At 34.7% G+C, this 25,443-nt stretch overlaps 2 protein-coding genes across 2 annotated transcripts; both read left to right on the top strand.

Moving 5' to 3' along the window:
- Positions 1-2,546: 2,546 nt before the first annotated feature.
- On the top strand, positions 2,547-5,034 carry LOC125670640 (suppressor of cytokine signaling 2-like). Its single transcript, XM_048905933.2, has one exon. The coding sequence runs from the start codon at positions 4,180-4,182 to the stop codon at positions 4,840-4,842; it is 663 nt and encodes a 220-aa protein (XP_048761890.2). The 5' UTR covers positions 2,547-4,179; the 3' UTR covers positions 4,843-5,034.
- A 14,048-nt stretch (positions 5,035-19,082) lies between these two features.
- LOC125670847 (suppressor of cytokine signaling 2-like) lies at positions 19,083-24,101 on the top strand. The gene has a single exon (XM_048906252.2). The coding sequence runs from the start codon at positions 23,026-23,028 to the stop codon at positions 23,845-23,847; it is 822 nt and encodes a 273-aa protein (XP_048762209.1). The 5' UTR covers positions 19,083-23,025; the 3' UTR covers positions 23,848-24,101.
- Positions 24,102-25,443: the final 1,342 nt, after the last annotated feature.

Genomic DNA, 25,443 nt, shown 5'->3' with positions numbered 1-25,443 from the left:
GTGCTATTATATTATCTTATGTATGCCTATGTCTAACAGGCCTGTGTCGAACCTATGTCATGCATGTATTGTATTAAATGTCATGCTTAGGCTGCTACTATTGACTAAATAGTAGTTACATGTTCATATACCATCGCTTTGTATTGCTTGGCAATCTAACACAGCAAGAATGCAAACAGTAGTTTGATGCACGTATGGCCGGCACCAGCCTCTCCACCACCAGAAAGTCAATTGCAATTCCTTCCTACGTTCTTGGAGGGTCTGTAGATCAAGATTAACAAGCATTTTGAGATGGTCCCTATCTCTCTGGTTTTGTAGTCATTGCATGTGAAAGGTGAGGATAACGAACAGTGATCAATCTCATAACTCCTATAAGCAATATAAATTAGAGAGTTGAGCAAACACGGACCCCTGGATATCCCCTATCGACCGGTCACACCCGCTGTGAGCTCTATATTTTCATCTGGTAAACATATAAATCTTGCAGCACGCCGCTGGATTTGTCCTAGTTTGTCTATGTCTGATTTAAGTTAGTGATCCCAGACAATCGCTCCATATCTAGAGTAGAACGTACCACAGATATATAAGCGTTTTGTACCGCAGTTGATAGAACAATGGCGCAAGTTCCTGCGGAGGAATCCTAGGGTTGAGCTCGCCTTGTTGCAAATAAAGCCAAGGTATGGGTTTTCTGTCAATAGTAAAGTGTTGTCAGTGTTAAATATAAGAAGGTTCAAATATACACCTAATCATTGTCTATTGCAGTAGTATTGTATTATATTGTATTGTTTATTGACCAAGAACCATACAGTTCATAGGTATAAAGTACATTGTATATACAACAACAAATTATACACGAATTAGTAACAGAAGATAATATATCATACTGATGTACATGGACAGGATAGGTACTGAGGATAATCTTATAATAACTGAGATCTCATAGATGAACATTTATACATGGATAGGTATTTACCAAATTTACATAATTCCGTAATATTTCCAGTTGATAGTAGTTGGGTAAGCTTGAAAGTGGAGGGGTGTTTATAATAATATTTCTTTAAATACTGTTTTCTACAATCATTATAAAAAGGACATTAATATAAAATGATATTCATCTTCAATACTCTCTGAACATAATTTACATTTTTCTTTCGTTTCTTGGAATATTGCTAAATCTACCTTGTTCAATTTCTTATCTATGTGAGGATAATAGTGAAGCTTTGTAATCCGATTGCATTAAATTATTATCAGCAAGAAAGTTTTTTTTTTAAATTGACGTTGTACAAACAAAATAAAAATGGAGATAAATTTTCTACCTGACGGACTCCTACATGTATTACAAACAATAATGATAAAAAAAATCAGGTGCCGTATCATTCATCTTTATGAGTGATTCAATTCTTTGATACATATTTGTAGTACACTGGAAGCATAAATTTACCATTGATGCCGTAAATTACCATATTTTCCAAAAGTATCGAAGGCTTGTTTGAAGTCTATAAAGCAAAAAAAAAAAAAAAAAAAGTATTTTCCTACATTTGATATGGGACGCGTTGGATAAAAGAAGTAAAGTAAGGATGTGATCTAAAGTAGAGAACACCCCCCTGAGGTCTTCTGGAAGTGAGAAGAGATAACCCTACCTAACAATGGACACTAGGTACCTAATTCAGTGCGAAAATGACCCAAGGGACCGTAATTACATACGTGATACGCCCGTCGATAATTGATTAAATGGTTTGATAGGAGATTATTGAAGCCCTAACTCCTCTGTAGGCTGTCCGACAATTAGCAGTTAATCCCTTATCGATTTCAGAAAATAGGTGGAGGCAGTTAAAATTTCTAAATGCTCTAATTTTCATACTGTATACAGTATTTTTGTTCATATTTTGTGATTTATTATGTATTATGCTGATGAGCCAATAAACAACTACAAGCAAATGGGCATATTATGATAAATAATGTGTTACATTATTTAATTTCTTAGAAATTCCATTTATTCCTTAATATAAATATTTTGAGCATTTAGAAAAAAGAAGAAGAGAAGTTTATATATATATATATATATATATATATATATATATATATATATATATATATATATAAAAGCACTAAAGTTCCAACAACATCCGATACCTCAAAGTGTCGGATCCACAACATGGATCATGTACAAGGTCAAATACAAAAAATTATACAAAGCACTAAAATGACCAACGACACGAACAACCAGATTGTCAAATTTTCGGGACGCCCCGTCCCTTCTTCAGGACAAACGAAAAGAATTACATAATGTGGCCAATATCAACAGAGAATAATAACAAAAACTATATATAAATACATCTAGCACTACAACTACACTAATCTACAAACGTATTTACAACACAGACTACATGTTTTTTGGTCTTTAGGCATTTGGTATTTATATATATTTATATATATGGGTGTGTGTGTTATATACATGTATATAATATATATATCGAGTACGCGCAGTTCTTGAAAATGAGTACCTGAGATGTAGGCGTGGCCTAATACGAACAGATGTAAACTTGATCTTACATGAAATGTTGTAACCAGCACGTACTCTGAATAAGGATTGGTGTCAGTGATTTAATTGCATAAATATTAGTGGACTACTCATCAGCTGCCAATATTATGAGTGTTAAATCAATCTAATTTCTATATTGTAAATTGATTTGATGACATTTATGAAAGAAGTTGTTATTTTTATTTGAAAATTAGTTTTGGTTGATCACAAGTTTGGTTTTTTTGATACGGTTAAATATACACCTGAGGTTTTATAGCTTTTTATCGATTCACATGTCAGCACAATTAACAAAAACAAACGAAAACAACCAACATTTACATATAATTCAGAATTTTTTTTGAGATATTGTGAGCCAGTGCTATAGGCTAATTTTTAAAATTATATACATATTTTTTAACCTTCCCATTTGATAGTGACCCAGTCTAATTCATAATACAGTATTGATCTGTTGCAGCTTGTTGCAGAAACTTTCGAAAATATTATCATATAAGTTAAATTCTAGCCCAGCACGGTATTGCCGTATTCAAGAATAGGACAAATAAAAGGGAAAACATTAATAGGAATTCACACTATAGAGTATAATTTTGAATCAGGATTGGGATAAATTAAGAAGTAAATCATGTATCTTCAGTTGCTTTCTGAGTTGGTTGAATACTCTCATTATTTCTGAACTATGAGTAAAATGGACTTGATGGTTCGATCAAAAATATGCACAATTCTTTATATTTGGACTTAACGAAAAAATTATTTGCAAAAGCTGCGGTAGCCTAAGAGAGCCTTGTTGTAAAACTTGTTTTGGGTAAACGAACAAGATCAGAAGCACTTACTGTTATCCTTATAAATATTCTTGAAAATTTTCTATTTAAATTGGTTCTATCAGGGGAAATGTGCCGTCAAGCTTTGTTGAATATTGAAACTTTTTTCTTTTCTTGTTAGGATTAACCTTCAAACACTAGCACTTGCAGTAGATGTTTAATTTATCTAGTTTAATCTGGATTCCTTTTTCTGTCGTAGAGAAAAAAATATTTGCTTATGATAAACTGTGTATAAGAGTGGAATCTAAACCATTTTAAAAGTCAGGAGTAAATTAGAAATGTCATAAATATCTTAAAATAAGTTTGGTATCAGATTATCACCCTGTTTAACGCCAACTTATGTTTCCAAACTCTGTTATTCTATCATTGATACGGACACAAAAATTTTACGAGTCATATACCCTTAACGATGTTTTACTTTAAATTATAATTATAACTATTCAAAAATCCCTGATGTTCCAAGTTCTCATCACGTGGAGCGAATTCTAGCGTGAACAGTAGAAATGCTAAATTTCAATTTATATTGTCCTCATGATACATGCACTGGGGTGACATTTTTTCTTTTAGATTGAAATTTCATACGCTACACCCTTTCCAATATGGAGTCGTTCCAACGGTTGGACACGGATATGGGTAATTGCTCCCGGGGTTAGCTGATAGCGCGCTTGGCTGCTCACGTCAATCAAATTGAGCGCTATTGTCTTCTGACCGAGTCTCGTCGGAGTTAGGTTTTGTGGGCGGTGACAACAACTTGGTTCTATAAATATCGCCCGATAAGCCATTTACGGAATAGAGTTAGAGAAGGGAACGTGAAAGTTGGTGATGAAGATAAATATTGTTATGAACGAAAATCCTCAGGATGACCCTTATGGGTCAAATGAAAGTAAGACTGTGTCAAGTCAAGATAAAAAACCTGAGAAAGACTCGGCCTATTATTGCGCACAAGATTTTACAATCCTGCTTAGAACAGCACAGTCGTTGGCTCAGACAGGGTGGTATTATGGACATTTCACAATGAAGGAGGCAGGACTTTTACTTCGAAAGGAACCAGCTGGAACTTTTCTAATAAGAGACAGCTCTGATTCAAAGTGTCTGTATTCTCTGAGTGTCAGAACAAAACGAGACGTAACCAATGTGAGAATTTTATATAGTAGGGGGATGTTTCAGCTTACTAGTGACGAACGAAGTAGTGGAAGGATCCCGAAATTTGACAATGCAGTTAGTTTAATAGATTTCTACGCTCGTATGATACGAATGGGGAAAGCTGATAAAATTGTAGGAACCTCAGGAAAAAGGGCCTCTACATTAGTATTGCAGAAACCTAAACCAAGTTGTGTCTTGGATTTGAAACATTTGTGTCGTTTGTCAATAAACAGAAATCTTCCGTTAACCCGAAGCAGGACAAAAGTATTGAACAATATGGATAAGTTACCAGTTCCTAAGCCCATCAAGAGCTATTTGAAGGAATATCCGTATATTTTTTAACTTCGAGTGTTCAAACGCCTCGGCTCTGGGGTTAACAATAGTGAAAACTACCTGGCCCGCGTGGTCAGTACCTGTTACAGGTATACACGTAACAAACTCCTTGTTTTGTAGGGGTATGTGTTGTTTAAGTATTACTTTAGTTTGAATGTTTCGTTCATGCATGAAATAGAAATATAAATTGATAGAAACGGAGACACTTCTTTCTTGTTTCAATTTTGGATATCACCAGGTATTGCGATTCAAGGTTTAAATCTAATTATCCGTGATCGGTAGTCGGACGTTTCGGCACAGAGACCTTCCCGTGATCCTCTACAAAATCACACAGATATATAGATCCGTTTTAGGTATTTTGCACCCAGACTACACGCTATAGTCTTTAATAGCAATGTTACGTGAAGGGTATAGTGCAAAATTATCACATTCATGATTCGACATGATTCTATGGTTATTTGCTGTTTGGGTGCATCGGTTTACCGAAAACAAGTGTAATTACCATTCTAAAAAGTTGTCTTGTATACAATGATAGAGACTTATTCCCCAGTCACATAAAACGTGTACAGAGGTAAAGTGATCAGATTCCAGACGATATAGTGAGGTTACCACATGGTAAGGACGCCATTTTGTTTTTGATAAACATGGCGGATTCCACGTTGAAATGATTGATTCTTCCAAGCCGTACTTGGTTATTATTAACTACATTGATTGAAATTTCATCCAAGTTTAAAAACAATATATTATTTTTAAAAAAAACATTGATTGAACAACAGGCATATGAGCCCTCGCCACACACAATACATCGTCAAGGTCATACAGATAGAGAATGTTTGATTACATGTTTGTATAATTACAGATAAATAATAACAATGAAACTTGTAACAACAATATATGTTTCATATTCTATTATAGTAATTTACAACTTAATGTATGACCGACAGGAGTAATTTAGATATGAATATCAAGAATTACAATAAAAAAAAAAAGAGAAACATATAAAAAGGTTGGTTCTGTGGTATGAGAATGAAATTGATTGAACAAATCTGTTTGCAGACAAGATGAATTCATGTACAATTCTGAAAATTGCGACATTTTGGTTAACAAAGGTTATGTTTTGTGGTAGGCTTTGTAAATCTACATATTATTGTTGATCGACAGCATTGTGGTTATCCACTGTATTCTTAGAAAACAATGGCAAACATATCGATATATCGATATATATATGATACTCATTATGTTCGGAGAAATAAGTCTGTATATTCCCATTATTAAAAAACAACAACAACAACCCAATCTTGTTCTAAAACAAAAACGAAAGATTATTCGGCGAGGCGTAGAAAAGTCTTGTTATCGTGTTACTTCCACCTGTTCCATCGATGTAATGTAATATTTGTGTTAAAAATGGGGTATGCATACAATATGAAAAAAAATCACAACAATGTTCCAGCAAAATGTAATCTACAGGTCGATATGAGGATCCTTCTTTGTCGGACCATGTGGAGGAAAAGTTAGGAACAGTAAACATTACACAACACATATTTACTCAGGTTACACAATATTTTATTCACTCTTCGTGTACATACATTCATGGTTATAAACTACGGATATGAGATCGCGATTGGGAAACACACATATGCTTATCTAAATTCCTCTCTATTACATAACGATATTGATGGGATGTATACATTTATGCATATATTTCGCTTTGGATAGAATTTCATCTACGTGTAGGTTCCAAGTTAAATTACTTCTTGAGATCGACGTTGTGAAGTAAAAGCGGTCGGTGAATTTTATTTTATTTCTTCTCGAGATAACCATACTTTCTATTGTAATTGGGTAGAAGGACACAAGCCATATTTCTTTTTTTTCCTCTCTCTCTCTTCTTTTTACCAAATTCTAACTTTATCGAGATTGTTATTTAGTACAGCTGCTGAGATCGATCCGTTTTCGACGGTTATATAAATCGAAGTATCATCCGGAAAACCCCGGCACTGCATTCTGTATCAGTCACGAGATCGTTTATGTATATAAGGAAAAGCAATGGGCCTAATATTTTGCCTTGAGGAATACCCGTGTGCATAATCTTGAAATCTGATTTAGTACCATTATTGACAACGCATTGTTTTAATTCTAAAACTATTGTAACCCCGTAACCCTGTAGCCCTTGGCTTATCTAAGAGACCTTTGTGCCAAACTTTATCGAATGCTTTGCTTATATAACCCATAAAAACACGAACAAAATATTGTACATTTACTGAAAGATACAGTTCAAGACTGAAATATTTGTGTTTCTATTGGTATTAATTAATTATTAATTAGTTTCATCAATTACATTAGTATTTTAAGATTTCTATTGTACAATGTACATTTATATGTTTATTGTATACATTATATACGTTTAAGTAAAAATAAACGATGTCAGAATGAAAGGTAACTCAGTTAGGGCATTCATATGCATTGGAGATACATGTTTTCAATTACTGTATCAGCAATGTGAGGTTGCATATCTTATCATTCGACTTATACGTACATCAATTCGTTAATCTGATAATCCGGAATCTTTTTCTTCACATTAGATTGGCCTAAGTTAAGATCAAAGTAATTCTACTTGCAAAATAATTTCGTTATCTGGTCCCCTACTAACACTGATAACGAGGGTATATACGTCTTACATTTATTTTGTTAATCAGTGGTTGCTAGGATATAATGTCGATTAAAACAACATTTCATTATAAAAGGGGATTAAAGGACACATCTCATGCTTTCAAAGTATACAATATTACATGCATTTTGTCTTCTTTATGCTTATAGTATTTAATTCTAATAGTTCGTTCGCCGAAATTTTGCGATAATTAACCATAATACAGACTTAAATCTAAGCCCCGATTTCAAAAAGTCAAGTTAATTAGGTAGGTAGTCACGTGGTACAGTGACATCACATGCGCCCTTCGGATTGTGAAAGTACTGCGAGATATTATTAAAAACTCAACTTTTAGGGACCTAATTTATTTACCATTGGCAACATTTAAATCGATGTTGACAAATTGTCCGAGTTTTATATGTGTTATATATTACATGTATGTAAGCCTGTATGGAACCTGTAAACATGTGTGGAACATGTAAGCCTGTATGGAACCTGTAAGCCTGTATGGAACCTGTAAGTCTGTGTGTTGTGTCTTTCTCTAGATTGTTTTGAGAGAGTCTTCGTTTTTTACCTTTGAAGAAAGCGAAGCTAATATATAGTATACGTATTTTTGTTTCTTGTAATTTCCTTCTTGCGGGGGAGATGCCAAACTAACTATCCTCATGTGTTCATATAATTCTCATATCAAATCTTACTGCATGGAATTCTTCAGTGAATGAAGCCCATAACAACGAAATAGAACTTAGAGTCAGATGGGTAAAAGAAGGAAGATCTCGCGGTATGCAGCACATATCGTATGCTGGATATAAACGTGCAAAACACCATTTCCGACGATGTAAAGAAAGCGCTTAGCAAAGATTCATTCGAAAAAAACGTATGAAGATACCGACAACGCTGCAGGAATCAACATTTGATTGTTTTGGAAATTAATTTGTCGACAAAAAAACCACGCCTAACAAAATATCCAGAAATGCAATTTGCTGAACGAGTAGGAAATACACCTGAAAATGTTGCGTCAGTTTTACTGAACACTTTTCAACTGTTTACCACCACCCCACATGAAATGTATGACAATCAATTCTACAAGAACACCATTCGAGAATACAACCGTATCAATATACAAGAAACTCAAAATCCTGTTAAAATATTCCAGGTGGATATATTACAGAAAAACAAGTGGTTTGATTTTTTAATACTATTAAAATCAAAGAAAGCCCCTGGATTCGATAAAATTCAATCAGAACATTTAATTCATGGAAAAAGTATGTTTATCAAAATATCTATGTGTAGTATTCAACAGTATAATAAAAGCAGGTAAAATTCCTTTTGAATGGAAACAAGGTTTTAAACTACTAATTTCTAAGGGTGGAAACAACCAAAGAACTTCTCCTGACAGCTACCGAACCATTTCATTATTGTATACTATATTCAAAGTTGTTGAAAAAAAAATTCATCTACACAAGGATTATGATCGTAAAATTCAAAGAGAAATACCCGAGTCCTCAACAGCAAGGTTTTCATAAAGGTTTAAGTTCTATCATAGCTGCATTTCACCTTCAGGAAACAATCTTACATCACATTGAAAACGGATCACGTCCCAAACACATCTACTGGGGAAAAACCTGTAAAACCCGCTATTTCTCTTAACGAAGATTGTGAATAGAATAAACGAACATATCTTGACTCAGATTTTACTTGATTTATAGAATTACATACCAAGAATTTGGAAAATCATGTGGTCATACAAGAAACCAAAATCATTAAAACTTTAATTAAACTCTGGACAATACCTCCCATGAGAAACAAATAAACATGCAAACTTTGTAATTCTGAATGTAGTGATATGTTTGAACACATTGCCTGCAGTTGTCCCAACTTTTCCTCAGATACCAATTTTGGGACAATATATTACAAAACTTGATCTGTGCAGAATTCTGTGTTCTTGATGAAGAAGGTTTATGTATGTTAGGTAAAGCCCCAATTCATCCACTGTGAGAACAAGAGGGGAAAAGTTACTACTTGTATGTGGGAATGATCTAATTAAAGTATTTGCCATATATAAAAGAAGCATGTGTAGTTCAAACTAAAAGTTAGTATATACTACACTGAGTTCCTTGCAATCTGATTAAAATAAGATCCTTGATCCGCTCCGTTATTTTATGTCGCTACACAAAGCGACATAACAATAACGGAGCGGATCAAAGATCTTAATTTAATCAGATTGAGTTCCTTGTACATCATATTTTCTTTCTTTATTATCCATTTACATGTACTTAATGAAATGTTCTTTCCTTTTTTTCTTTGTTCTCAAATTTTCATAACATATTCACATATAAAAACAAAGGAATTATATTTGTATCAAAATGCTAGAAAAAACAATTAAATACGCCAGTTTTGAGATACGTTCGAGTTATTTCCCTTTGAAGAACTCTCGTACATAGTAAGGCGCGAGCAACTTGTTTACATGCGGGAGTGGGACGAATATTCATCACTGCATAAGTGAATGTACACAGTATGTTTCTCATACGCTGTTTATCATCCGAATTCAACTGATATACAAACTAAGTACTAGTAAGTAATAAGTATTCAGGGAGTAATTAAATACATGGAATTCTTATTATATCACGTAATTTCATTGGTCGTAGGTATCATATACAGGATATTACTTTCAAATATAACATTGTTTTTATGTTTCGGCTTTTTAAAAAATAGTATTTTGTATTTCCAATGTTTACATATTTAAAGAGAAGCCGCCTTTAATACATTTTATCGTCTTCCTCACTGACTAGGTTCACTCTGTCCCACTTGGACCCTCAAAGTTCTACTAAATGTACCTCCTACACAGGAGAGCTTTAATATCGAAACTGGCCTATTGGGGGATTTGTTCTTAGGAAAGGGAAGATGTCCTGGGGAGGGGGTGTCTTGAAAGTGAGTTGCCCAGCATTGTTCCTCGGTTTGTGATCTTTAGATCATATATAGTGAAAACGCATTAAATGTCTGTATATCTTATTCCAGTACATTTAGGGAATCTCTGACCTACCAAAATTGTGAAATTCGTGAACTATAGGTGAGGGTTCATGCTACCAGGCGGGGTTATAAGGATGATATTGATGAAAGCAGAAATTATAAAAAATAAAAAATAAAAATCTCTCGGAATTCTCAGTCGTGTTCAAGATTCACACGTACATTGTTTACAACTACAACACACCCATATGGAAATGGCTATCATTACAATTTGTAAAGATATCAAAGGCAATTTAAAAAAAACCCATTGGAAATAAAAATATTAATATATGATAAACACATGGAGCAAATGATTTGACAAACAGTATCGTATTGTAGAGGAAGTGGATTTGGTGTATGGTTCTTCGGAACAAGGTCCGCAGTAAGAGAACTAGGTTTCCAAAACAGAAAAAAAAATGCGCCAGCTCCTAGATATACACAAATTCTATACTACTCTCCGTTGTCCAGTCTGATGGTGTAATGCAACGTTTTAACCGGACTGTAGCCATGTTTAACGGATTCGTAAATATTAGAATGTATGCTCGCCATGTTACGATGGCCTACCATTCATCTATGAAATTACCCCGAATATGCTGGGTCATGAAGTGGCAACCCCTCTAGATAAATTGTGTGTACCATCATCTTACAAGGTAAGAAAAGTTTTATCTGCTTTAAATTCAATGTGCATGGGGAGTGGACCTCAATGCAAATCTGTACTTCGACATGCATTTCAGTCATGTTATTCGCTCTAAAGTATTCTTCGTCGTTCGCATTTTAATTGGTAAGCTTGGAGGCTTCTGAATCGACATGTAGTAATGTACGTATTTATAGGAAACTAGGCTAGGCCAGCGAATTATACAGATGAAACGAACATAGCGGAACGTACATCTACAATGTTTCTTAAAGCGGACATGCATTCATGAATATGAAAGGTGAAGATAATTAACAATGTTCAATCTCATAACTCCTATAAGGAATACAAAATAGAAAGTTGGGCAAACATGGACACCTGGATATACCAGAGGTGGGACCAGGTGCCTAGGAGGAGTAAGCATCCCCTGTCGACCGGTCACACCACCGTGAGCCCTATATCCCGATCATACAAACGGATCAATCCGTAATCAAATCAGTGTGTCAAAAACTACCTAACAATCCGTATGAAACATGATTGGTTGTTTTGGCAAATTAGATCATCATAGCGACCATGGAATTTGCGAAATTCTGATTTTAAACGAGACTGTGGAAATCCCTGTAACATCAACTTGTTTGTCAGTAGCCTGTCTCGATATTAAAAAAAAACTCATCACACGCAGAACAAGCTCTTGCGTATCGAATCAGTTGAGAGATTTAAACACCATATGCAAGTGATAATGGAATATTACTACATAAATGTGGGAAGTTGACGATGGAAAAGTTGAAATCATCCCTTTTTTCATAAAGTTGAGTCGTTAGTTTGTCGTTGATATCTGTTTTAAATAAAATATGTAAGTACGAAGCAGATGTGAAGGACTCAGTGGTTGGAGTTTACAGGGATATATCGAATCGACATATGTATGAATCAGGGCTGAAACGATACGCCCCCTTCACGATACGATACATATTGCAATACTTATGCCACGATTCAATACAACACAATTTACAGAAGAAACCAATAATAACATTGAAGAAGAAATTAATTATCAAGATTTAAAATCATAATTTTAAAAGTAAAACTGCCAAACGATGAGATGCCTGTTCGCCGTAGTTTAAAACTGATAATTAGTTTATTATTATTTTCGTCAACCTTAAGGCAAACAACAGTTAGAACATTATTTGACACTATTTCGTCCCTCATGCAGGTAGAAATAATATGTACAGGCCGAGACTGATGTATTTTTACGGAACCCGTTTGTATTAAACTTATCGAACCGAAAATCGAGGCAATGAATCGAACATTGAATCAAGCGTTTATATTGAACAGTATCGATATTTCGGTGAATCGTTTCGGCCGTAGTATGAATATGATTATTGTTAATAGATAAAACATCGTTGATATATCTAAATGTCGAGTTGAAGGTCACAGCAAGAGATTTTTTCTTCTCATGTGGAAGCGTTTGGATAAACTCTGCTTCATAAGAATATAAAAACAGGTCAGCTAACAAAGGAGCACAATTCATGTCCATGGGGATTCCAACAGACTGTTGGAAGACCTGGTCACCAAAGGCTACGAAGATATTGTCAATGAGGAACCCCGGCATATTTTTTATTTCAACTTCAGAATACTTGTGCGTGGAATAATAGTGGTATTTAACAATGTAATTTTTTGGATTACTGATCACTAGATATGAATATTTCCGTTTCCCATATTAAAAAAGCAACTGTATATGATAAAAACAAAGCCTAGTCTTTAATTTATCGTGAAGAATTGTTATGTAAAGTGTTGAAAAGTCCAACGGTTTGATGTAGTTGATTTGAGAAAAAGTTTGCGATTTCAAATTTACTAAACCTTCTTAAGAATTTTTAAAATTCACATTTGATTAACACCACTTCCGGCGTATGTTGTGACAAAGTACGTTTGAAGTTTCTCCTTCACAACTGTTAATATTTTCGTAAGGATTCACAACTGTTGATATTTTCGTGAGAAGCAAAGATAGGGGCTTGGTAGAACATTTACTGGATCCACCAATGTATCATTGTAAGGGTGTTTGATACCCTTCCATCCAATTGATGAGAATTTTAAATGTTAGCCTTATTTCTCTATTCCCCCCACCCATATTAGGTGAGTATTATATTGTTATATGTATGGAGTATGCGTGATACAGTATATAGAGGTGAGTTTAGTCATGCTTCACTTCCCATGGTACAGTATATAGAGGTGAGTTTAGTCATGCTTCACTTCCCATGGTACAGTATATAGAGGTGAGTTTAGTCATGCTTCACTTCCCATGGTACAGTATATAGAGGTGAGTTTAGTCATGCTTCACTTCCCATGGTACAGTATATAGAGGTGAGTTTAGTCATGCTTCACTTCCCATGGTACAGTATATAGAGGTGAGTTTAGTCATGCTTCACTTCCCATGGTACAGTATATAGAGGTGAGTTTAGTCATGCTTCACTTCCCATGGTACAGTATATAGAGGTGAGTTTAGTCATGCTTCACTTCCCATGGTACAGTATATAGAGGTGAGTTTAGTCATGCTTCACTTCCCATGGTACAGTATATAGAGGTGAGTTTAGCTATGATTCACTTCCCATGGTACAGTATATAGAGGTAAGTTTAGTCATGTTTCACTTCCCATGGTACAGTATATAGAGGTGAGTTTTATATCTAAAAATTAATGTCAGCTTTAAGGATATATGCCACACCAGAGAAATTTGATATGGATGAAAAGTGGAGGATGTGTACAACGATATTTTGAAATTGAAAACTTTAAAATTTACTTTTTTTATTCAAAAAATGCAGTTTTAGTTGAAAGCAATCTGACAAAAAATTTAAAACCCCTGCTTGACTCGAACATGCGATCTACAGTTCAGCAGTCGACGTGCTAACCTATTGAGCTACTCAGCTATGCGGCAATATTTTTAATGAATAGACAAATATTGCTGATATTTATATTTTCATCATGTTCTTAAAGGTTTGAGTCGGCCATTATGACGATGTAGAGTACCTCCTTAAAGAATATATATATGTAACATACGTGAAAACGAAAAAATGACATCATGTGGGGAAAAAATCTTAAAGTATTCATCGCTATTCTTCATTATACAGCAAAAATTCACGAAAACTATTTGCTGTTGAACATGCATGAATAAAATTAGAAACAATATTTTAAAATGTGTTTTACTAAATAAAGAGCAAAATGTGATTCAAAAGGGAAGAATGTGTAGAAAAGATCTAGAGTTAGATACCCCTAAAATTATCATCTGTATATACATGTAGTGCATCCATGTTTAGCGACAGGACATTCCACGGAAATATCATTCGGGGGGGGGGGGGGGGTATTGTAGTAATTTTAGAGGTATGGATTTGTCTGTATGTCTCAGAATGTGTTATCTGGTTTTGTTGCCAGTAGGTATATTTATATTTTTTAAAAACCCGGGAGGTTCTACTTAAACAAAGATATGCTTTATTCAAAATGTCTGGCTCTAAGACGGAGCCCTGCATGGGTGGGGTATTTGTGAAACTTCTTTTGGTTTTGTATGTACTGTATATAAAACATGACTGAACAAAAATTAAAGTGGTTGTTTTCTTTGAAATAAATAATAACTCTTTTATTGGCTAGTTTCCGCACATGTCATTTTTATGCTCCCCAAAAAAATTTGGGTAGCATATAGTCGCCGTCATGTCTGTTCGTCCGTCCGACTTCACATCTCCTAAACCTTTCATCAGAAGTTGATATAATTGATCACAAATGTTCCTTGAGACAAGGACTTTGGGACCAAGGTCTTTCAAGGTCATTTTGGAAAGGTCAAGGTCACTCAAAACATATAAATGTTCTTTATTTCAATAGTTTTTGATATTCAATTTCTCATCTTCTAAACCTTTCATCAGTAATTGATCATGATTGATAACAAATATTCCTTGAGATAATGACTTTTGGATCAAGGTCATTTTGGAAAGGTTAAGGTCACTCAGAACATTTACCTTACATGAGTAATAAGTTTTTTATTTAAACAGTTTTTGAAAAGTGATTGATCATTATCACACAAATAAGTAATAGGCAAATGGCTTCCAGACAAAGGTCACTTAAGGTCATTTTGTAAAGGTTAAGGTCATTCAGAACATATACCTTATTTATGAAAAAAAATCTACATTTCAACAATATTGTAACAATTATTGATCTTCTGGACGAAAGTCTCCTCAAGGTCATTTTGGAAAGGTCAAGGCTACTCAAATTATATACCTTATATACGGGAAAAGTGTCTTATTTCAAAAGTTTTTGAACAGGCATTGATCATATATCACACAAATAAGTAATGGAAAATTACTTTCAGACAAAGGTCATTCAAGGTCATTTTGTAAAGGTCAATGTCACTTAAGATATACCTTATATATGAAAAAGAAACAGTCATTGATAATTGTACGAGTAGTTCACTGGTTAGATGTATTTCGGAGAGCATCCATCAGTTTTACCGATATTCTTGTTTTCAGAGCGCACATTAATTCTTAACTATAGTATTGTATTATACTGTACACGTACACATATGAAGAAACAGTCCTGCACATGAACAGATGAACAAAATTGTTAACCTCATGACCTTGACCTGGGAGTTTGAATTGGTAGTGATATGACTTTTAAGTTTCTTGTGTGTATTTCATGAGCAGCCCTTGCTTGTCGTAAAAGGCGACTAAATGGGGCGGTCCTTCGGATGACACCGCAAAATCCGAGGCCCTGTGTCACAGCATGTAGAGACTCAAAGGCCGTAAGCGCCGAGCATAGGCCTAGTTTTTGCGGGTGTTGCTAAAACGCGGAATGGAAGACGGAACGGAACGGAATTTAAGAATTAAAATGATTAATGTAGATAAGATAACGCCAAAAATCGGGGGAAAATTATTCATTTTGATTAAAATCAACAATATGGGAATTGTTAACAAGCGATAAAACAACTTTATCTTAAAATTTTGCATTATAAATTGATTTAGCAAATTAAGTTAAACGTTTGTACAAGAATTATAAAATTTTGGCATTAACAGAGGTGTTAGCGAGCAGTGACACATATGGGTAGAGAATGAAAATAACACACGTGGTTTATATGCCATAGTGACCACAGCACTCCAATCCTTAATATGGAGGACTTCTGACAGTTCATTTCTAAACTAAATACACTGTACTTGTATAGCCTAACATTTAGATTATTTTAAAATGAGATGACTTTTATTAATTTCATTCAAGCATAAATTCTCTGTTAGCCTTTTAGCTATTTCATGTATTATGAATATATATATAATAATATTTTTATTAAAACGTACCATGCAAAAATATTAAGCAAGCGCCTGTTGAAACATTCAGCCTCAAAATCCACCGTTTTAAAATACATAATAATGCATTAGTATGAGGTATTGGTATGAAATGGTGGATTCTGAGGATGACTTCCTGTTCTCTCTGTTTCCCTTGTTCATAATAAGCCTTTTGGTTTTACAAAATGCTGACCTCCTCATAACATTATTGCATAAGATATTTTCCGTTTTCCGTTCCGTGTTCCGTTCCGCGTTTTAGCAACACCCAGATTTTGCAGTCCTTCCCCGGCAATGATGGCGTCTCCATATAAGTGAAAAATTCTCAAAAGGGACGTTATGGCTATAAACAATATACAATCAATCATATCTTGTGACAAAACCTCTCTGTCGGTACCATAATTACTTTGTTACCATACGGGGGTATCATTCACAAACACATCTATGAACTTATCTAACCATGTGGTGGATCCAGAAGATTTTTTAAAGAGTTTGGGTTGCGATCCAAGTTTATATCTTTTCAATAAAGGAGGTTGGTTGAAGTTCCAAAATAGCAAAAATTTGTCATTTTTGTTCACAATATTCAATAAGGGGGGGGGGGTGCAACACCCGTAAGCCCCTCTAGATCCGCCACTGTCACTGTAATAACACACATAACGTCTTGCAATACACAATAAATCTGTAGGTGTGTCTGCGCGTGTGTGCGTGCGCCTGTGTGTGTGTGTGTCCTTTCATTTTGGAGTGCGATGAATACCTCTTGCCATTTGGGAACATTAATACACTACTCCACTATGCACTTTCAAAGACTCCAATTTTAGACAACTGAGACCCTAAAAAGTAAATAAAGCTTGAATTTGTTATGGAGACAACTGTTGGAAATAAGAGGGAAAAAACCTATTTTAATCATTTTATCTGGTGATCTTAAACTATATCAAAGCCTCTGTATTGTCATCTATAAAGCGAGAGAGAAATGGATTTAAAACAGAGAAAAGGCACGGAACATTAGTTACTCTCTGTTATTAATGAAAGCAGACAGGTACATGGCCACAAACTGTATGCAACTTCTAGGATTCTTTTACGTCATGTAGACACTACACCCGGTGGTGCTGCAGAGGTTCATTGATATATGATAAAGCAAAATGGAGTTTCAATTTTGTTTTGTTTTTTAAATATGGACTAGTTATTAGTTTATTATTTTCTTACTGGCAAAACCTTTCAGAAGTCTAATATGGTTTTATTCCAAACGTTATTAACAAACATACAATCTTACCAATTATCTAAGTATATATGACTTAACACCGGATTCTTCCCCGATAAGTTATCCTGGAAAAGGATATCCAGAAATACTGTATCATTGTATCACCAAGACCAGCGGCAATTGAGGATGAACAGTCCGGATTTCCATTCAGACATATGTTTTCAGCTACAAAACCTGCGACAATTTGGAAATTAGCTAACATTGAACTTTGCAAATTCATATGCGAAATATACACAGGTATGCATGTTAAATGGCCTTGTTCATTTGTGTCATTTATGTGGTAATTCGTTCACGGATGTTTTCTGTCATTCGTCTTGTTTATATCCAAGTAACACCAACAAACGAGAACAGTGATGGAATGCCATCATAATAGCATCAGTGTCGAACTGTGTGCTGAACTATGTTGGCTCTCGGAATTTGAATGGCACCCTGTTCTTCTTGTTAAATATCTACACCTTTAAATCAGATGGATGCCACATCTCATGTTTTCAAAGTATGCAAAATTACATGCATTTTGTCTTCCTTATGCTTCTAGAAATTAATTCTAATACATGTAGTTCGTTCGCCGAAATATTGCGATAATTAACCACAATACAGACTTAAATCTAAGCCCCGAATTCAAAAAATCTAGTTAATTAGTTAGGTAGTCACGTGGTACAGTGAAAGTAGTGTAAGATATTATTAAAAACTCAGCTCTTAGGGGCCTAATTTATTCATCACGGGCAACTCAAATAGCCCTATACTACAGATGCTCACCGCATTAATCATTACTATAATACCTATATTAAAGCAATACAAGATGTAACTGACGGTATTTTTTCAACTATCCAATTATGCATCAATTAACTCCTATCGGTATAACTGTTATAATCCCCGAGATCTGAAGAAAAATTCAGCAAAATAAACAAGGGAATATTGTTTGAGAGCATACCTACACAGAGCGTTTCGTATAAACCGCCATTGCGTCATATACACGGACATGGGAACTAAATTAAAATTAGATGTTGGATCCGCTCGCATAATCGCTGTGTAGCGAGTATGCAAGCGGATCCAACATCTAATTTCAATTAGATTGGATGATTACCAAACATAATCGGGTTGCTGAGACCGACGTCATATACAAAGATGGAAACTGACGTATTACATCGTTTCATGAATGACAAGAAGTACTGTAAGTATAAGAAAGTAATAATGACGTAAATGTGCAACTGAAATGAAATTTTGATAGTGAATTTTCTACGAAAATTGGCATGTTAAATTGTTTACAAAGCTGACACATGCTCAGTGCCTCTCTTTCGTTTTTTTCCGAACTGGTGACCTCCGAGGTCAATGCACATCGGAGATTACAAACAGGAATTACTGACAGGATGACAATGATTCCTGAATCGACATTTTCTGCTGATTTGACGAGTTTATTGCTTCAGATTCACTCTGATTCTATTATGGTAAATATTTGTTCTTTTATTTTTCAATTTATTTACCGTCAGTTACAGCTTGTATTGCTTTAAATATGTCTTGGCATTAAAAGGGACAGCTGCTACCATATATACTCATCTGTTGAGGTGTACAACTAGGAATATGCTTTTCTTTCTTTTTTTTTTTTTTTTTTTTTTTGGTTATATTGTGTTTATAGTGGGCTTTTTCCCTTTCTTTCTGTCTTTCTGTTTTTCCCCTTGTATGTAGGCCTATTTGTAACTATAGTGACAGGCTTTCAAGCGGGCCCTTATTTTCCTTATTTTTCTACAACAGCCCTTATTTTCCTTATTTGAACTTTAGAATCCTAAAAAAGCCCTAATTTTTTGTTGAAATTCCTACATATTCAAATTTTGAAAGTTTAAATGAATTTGACATAAAGTAAGTGTTGGAATTCATTAAATTTAGTCTTAGTATACTTTCAGAAAATGAATATGTTGATTAAATGTACATCTCAGAAGGCATCTTGATGGTTATCAGCTATATTCAGCATTGATTGTGAGCCATTGGAGTCCACCTGAATTATATCATGGTTTGTGCTGAATGCCGAATATGGTTGTTGATGACCACTGGTATGATCTTCTGAGTGGGTAGTTAGTTTTTGTATTATTGCTCTTGCAAATGGTGAGTAAAACATTTTGTCTATCCTATTGATTTGTAAATTTAACCCTTATTTTTGTCTAAAAAGCCCCTAAAAATGGCCCTTATTTTTTGCAAAATGTCACTTGAAAGCCTGTATTTATGTAAATGTATTTTTCTATAATCTCCTAAGGGAGGAAATACAGTATGAATGAATGAATAAATGAGCGATAAATAGCAAAATGATGCCCCATGGTTTTAACGCCACAACCTTATAAGTTACCGCGTAGATTGTGTATGATTGAGTGTATATTTATATTACAAATCGCATTTCCCTCTATGAACCAACCAATTTCAGTGCGCGACACAATCCGTTCACATTGACTATGAACGGATTATGAACTAGCTTAAAGCACACGACTGAGAGAGTAGAGCGTGATGGTTTGAAAAAAATAGAACATCTGTTACTAAGATCTCGCAAGTCACACCTTTGGATTAAGATTGTAATCTTACGTGAATTATCATCCCAATCTTGCGGTCTCCTACCTCCAAAATACAGTGTACCTTGCAATGTTGATAAAAGGCAGGGCGAGACGAAATGTGACGTCATGTCCATGTGTTGACGTACTGTGACAGATGCTAGGAGTTCGTTTTATGCAACAAAATAGAAGCAATGTAAACAAACAGTGTTTTAGTAAATGAATATAAATATAAGAAATGAACATCACTTTTGAGCTGTCCATGGTCAATATGAACGGATTTGGATTTGAGGCAAATTCTCTAGCGATTCACAGAATTTGCCTCAAATCCAAATCCGTTCATATTGACCATGGACAGCTCAAAAGTGATGTTCATTTAGAAAAATGAAGACTATAAAGAGTTGTCGCTCTTGCATTGTGATACGACAATCGTACAGGGTTCATTGACATTCGAAGGTCTCGTTTTTGCAAATTTTCATATTTCTGTATTTTGCGACCGCAGTAAAATATCATCTCATTTGTTTATTTTTAACTTTATTTATACTGAGGAAAATGATAAGAGGTCAAATAATCTTGCAAAGTTCTAGTTTGTCCTTGCTGAAAAGGATTTTTTTTCCTTCAAAGCTTTTGGAATTAAGGAACATAGTAACGCGATATATTTTCCGTGTTGTGTTTATTAAGTGCAATTTACTTACATTTTGAAATCGCTGTATTATGGAAAAAAAATAAAGGAAACCTGTCACGCTTCTTCTGTTTTCAGAATTAGTTTCCTTACCTGGAATTTTAAAACGCCACGTCACCCACGCAGAATAATTTTTTTTTTCAGCCTTCATATTTTTAGAATCTTTCAGAATCAAAAGGGTTCAAGGAATAAGTCAGGAAGAACTAAACGAATTACTCGTGAATGTGAAAATCATTCCCTTTTCTTTCCATTATAGAATAACTACCCAGGTATGTGGTCCCGAGCTGGGGAGGGAGGGGGAGTTTGTCGGGTGGGGAGCAGGAACTAACATCACACTACATAGTTCTACATATGTACCATAATATTTTACTGATATTTTACTATTCATGTATGTCCAGGTTCATTATCTAGAGTCATATATTTGATAACTACAAAAATAGGATATTCATTATTTGCAATGTAACGTGCGATTCAACATTTCTAGGAAAATAGCGTGCACTTCCGCAGTCATTCAGGAAGGAAAATTTCATGATAATTGTTAAACTGAATAAAAACTAATTGCAATAGTCGTCAATTACTGAGATTTCGAAATATACATGTACCTAAGTTAATCAATCCTTACATTAGTAAAACAAAACAAAAAAACAACAAAAACACCCCAATTTATTTTCCTACGAGAAATTTTGAAATAACCAAAAATAGAAAAGCAAACACAAAATGAATATTACGTTGACATCTTAAGGAATGAGATTGTAAAGGACTACAGAGTGCAAATAGTTGTCGGATTTTTAGAAATATTTTTGAAAGTGCATACACAGAATGTCGCACTGTGATATATATCGATTCGGTATCGGGGCCATCTGGGGCTACATCCGTTGTTAGAAAACCAATGGGGCCGTGAGAGAACGTAAGGCGTTGTACATATAGGCCGGCGGACTGGAAACGCTGTGAGGTAGAATATATCTTGCTGTCATAAGACAGTCATGATTTGATGTACTTTAGGAATATACATGTACATTTATTCTGAAAGGTGGCGCGGCGAGAGACAAAACACGACAATGATTGATCGAGTCGAATGTGCCCGGTATGTAGTGTGTGACCTCGAGCATCCAGCTAATAAATAACCTTAGGTACATACTGAGTAATAAAACACTTGTACATGCATTCTGCACTGAGCATCGATGAAATAGACACCCACAGGTTTGACATAGTACTGATCAGTCCTTCTAGGGCTGGACACTTGGGCTATTCATAAAGCATGGCTCAGCAAATAGCCGTTGGTCTGATTAACCACTTATGAATTTCGGAAAATAAACATAAAAAATAACAAATAAATGAAAATCAATTGATCAGAGTTCATATTAAAATGAATGTACATAAACAATCAAAACCACTCTCTGGTAATGCTTTGATAGGCGGTTTCAGAGTTGTAGAAGTGTGCATTATGTAACAGGTTTTCCTGCTTCTGTTTCCGAGATCTAAGCAGTGTTTTAAAGTCCTCAAAATTATATGTATAAATAGCAATTAACTCATATCAATATTTGTCTAAACAACACACCTGCAGTTTCTTTCCGATAAACTTCTCAAGTGCAATCGATATAAGATCACGGATCTGAAATTTTAAACCCCTATAGCAAAAAGCACCCTATATATATAATATATCTACATTGTTAGCCATCTATGAACTTAATGAATATCTAGGTCACTGAGTTTCCTGATAAAACGTGCATTGATATATATATCCTACTCTAGCTTAACGACGAAGATTGCAACATCATACAGCAAGTTTTTTCCTGATTACAATCAAAATCATAATTTTGGGACCCGGTACGAAAGATATATATGCAACATTGGCCTTAGTTTTGCTCTGTTTTTCAAAAACCGCGCGCTCGAGATCGATTCTATTTATAGATCAAGGTGCTTTCCAGCTTATTAGTCGCGAGATAGCCGTTTCTAGGAATTGGAGTTCACACAGGATTTCTGGAAACAGCGCGTAACTTGTAATGTATACTTGGAATCGAGCATTTACAAGATAAACATATCAGGATGACGGAGACGGTCTTCATTCTCTTAAATATCGCCGGAGAAGACATTCATGAAACAGAATTAGATATAGAAGGAACGTGAAAGTCGGTGATGAAGATTATTATTATGAATGGCAAGCCCCAAGATGAAAATCGCAGGCCATTGGATAACAGGATTCGGAATGGCCATATGTGTCAGTGTGGTCAATGGGATCATTCGAAACACAAGCGTCTGATGGCTGACGGAGTATCGCCGTGTACTGACCCATGTGGGTCAAACGAAAATAAGACTGTATTTGTCAAAGAAAGAAAGGCAAGTAGTACACACTGTAACGATTGTACTTTTGAGAAGGAGGATGAGAGAGAGCCGGCCTATTATTGTGCGAAAGACATGGTGATCCAGATCGGAACTGTACAGTCATTAACACAGACAGGGTGGTACTACGAAAATTTCACAAGTCAGGATGCAAAACTTTTACTACGGAAAGAACCAGTAGGGACGTTTCTAATCAGAGACAGTTCTGATTCGAAGTATTTATATTCTCTAAGTGTCAAAACGAGTCGGGGAACAACCAGTGTGAGGATTCTCTATAATAAAGGGCAATTTCAGCTGGACAGTGATGAACGAATTAGTGCAAAAATGCCGAAATTTGACAGTGCAGTTCGTTTGGTGGATTTTTACGCTCGTTTGACACACATGGGGAAAAGCTATGTTTGTAGGTGGATGGAAAGCTCAGGGAAAAAGGACCTACCTATAGTATTGCAGAAACCTAAACCAAATTGTGTCGTGGATTTGAAACATTTGTGTCGTTTGTCAATAAACCAAAATTTACCGAAAACTCTTAGCAGGACAAAAGTATTGAACAATATGGATAAGTTACCTGTTCCTAAGCCCATCAAGAGCTACTTGAAGGACTATCCATATATTCATTAACTTCTGGTGTTCAAACGCCACGGATCTGGATAACATTTTAAGGCAGCAGCAATGTGTTAATTTATACCTACTGAATTAACATCAGTAAACACTACCTCACCTTAGTGGTCTATATATACACGTGTAACAATAAGTATTTATTTAATTTTTTTTTTTTTCGTATATGTGTTGTTTTTTGGTGCTACTCTGATTTTTATTGTTTCGTTCGTGCATGAAATGGAATGATTAAAACAGAAAACATTGATAGAAACGGAGGCATTTGTTTCGTGTTTTACTTATCAGGTATTGCGATTCAAAGTTTGTTTTAAAAAATCCAATGATCCGTGGTCTTTTACAAAACTTCCTTGTTGGGTTTTTTTTTTTTTTTTTTTTTTTTTGAATTGCATGGGGATTTTTAAAGACCTGACCAATTTATAACGTTTTTGACATGCAAAAGTATTTGCTGTCATTGACGTAGGATATGAAATTCGATAGAAAATATCTATAAAATTTATTAGTGATTTCCTGTTTCGTTTATTTTTTTCCCCTGAACGAAAATTTCATATACTATTTTATGTACCTATCGTGTAAAGGAATTTCTCTCTGGAAAGTACAGATTATGGCAAATTGATTGTTCACGCAGTGTAATTGACTTGCAAATATACTGCAGGAAGTGCCATGTCTACCTTGATTTAGTGCAGTTTGTTTATCTCGTTTTATCTATAGGTGCATTTACAGTTTTGAAAATTGATTATATCCTTAAGAAAGACGATGTGATAAAATAGCTTCATTTCAGGTTTTAAGGTCACTAATGACGTTTTTCTCATTTTTTTTCCTAAAACTATTTTTTTTTTATCTCTTCGATATCATACACGTGTAGAGTTCTTGTTCGATTTCTGAAATATCACCCTATACAGCTCAGTAATTAGATCACCTAACCGTATGTGGTAATGGTCCCTGATTGTATTTTCTGATTGATCCATTGATTTAAATTTTCTCCCCTTCTGGTTATTCGGCTGGTAATGTCCATATATGCAGCCTAATACATAAGAATTGATTGCCGCAACCAGGAACTTACCCTAAATTATAGTTTTTTGTAGAAATTACATATTACTATTGATTTCCCAATAAACGTTAAACTTTCAAGGTTTCGTTGTGAAGCTATAGTAGTGGTTTGATATACCAGTAGATGAAAGAGAGAACGGATTCCAAATGGGAAGGGGAAACATGTACTTTAGGTTTTTTGGTGGTGTTTTTTTTTTTTATCTCATCTGAAAGACAATTTATATACATGTATATATAATTGGGTATTTGTAATTCAATTCGATAGCGAGTATTGAAAACAGTTTAAGATTGTGAAATTACAATCCTAATTTTCCACCACTTTAAAGCCCTTAGCCTGAAGATTATGAATCAGATAATTTTAAGTCGACAAACTTACAGGTATCGACCTTGGATGATGGGATTGATCGGAAGTTCAAATTCTTAACGAGGCCTCTACATTTCATCGCTAGCTATCCCAGTATGGATCGTCTTTGTGAACACCGCACCGTGTCTGAATGCACGCGTACTTTTAAGAATTGAAAAATGTGACGTAATATTACGATATGCTCATTT

The sequence above is a fragment of the Ostrea edulis genome, chromosome 4, assembly GCF_947568905.1.
Source record: "Ostrea edulis chromosome 4, xbOstEdul1.1, whole genome shotgun sequence".
NCBI classification, from domain to species: Eukaryota; Metazoa; Mollusca; class Bivalvia; order Ostreida; family Ostreidae; genus Ostrea; species Ostrea edulis.
The sequence above is the reverse complement of the archived record's forward strand: the minus strand, read 5'-3'. Positions and strand labels throughout refer to the sequence as shown.

Bases quoted from the DNA above. Each gene is read 5' to 3' on its own strand.
- LOC125670640 (XM_048905933.2), top strand. From the start codon at position 4,180: ATGAAGATAAATATTGTTATGAACGAAAATCCTCAGGATGACCCTTAT.
- LOC125670847 (XM_048906252.2), top strand. From the start codon at position 23,026: ATGAAGATTATTATTATGAATGGCAAGCCCCAAGATGAAAATCGCAGG.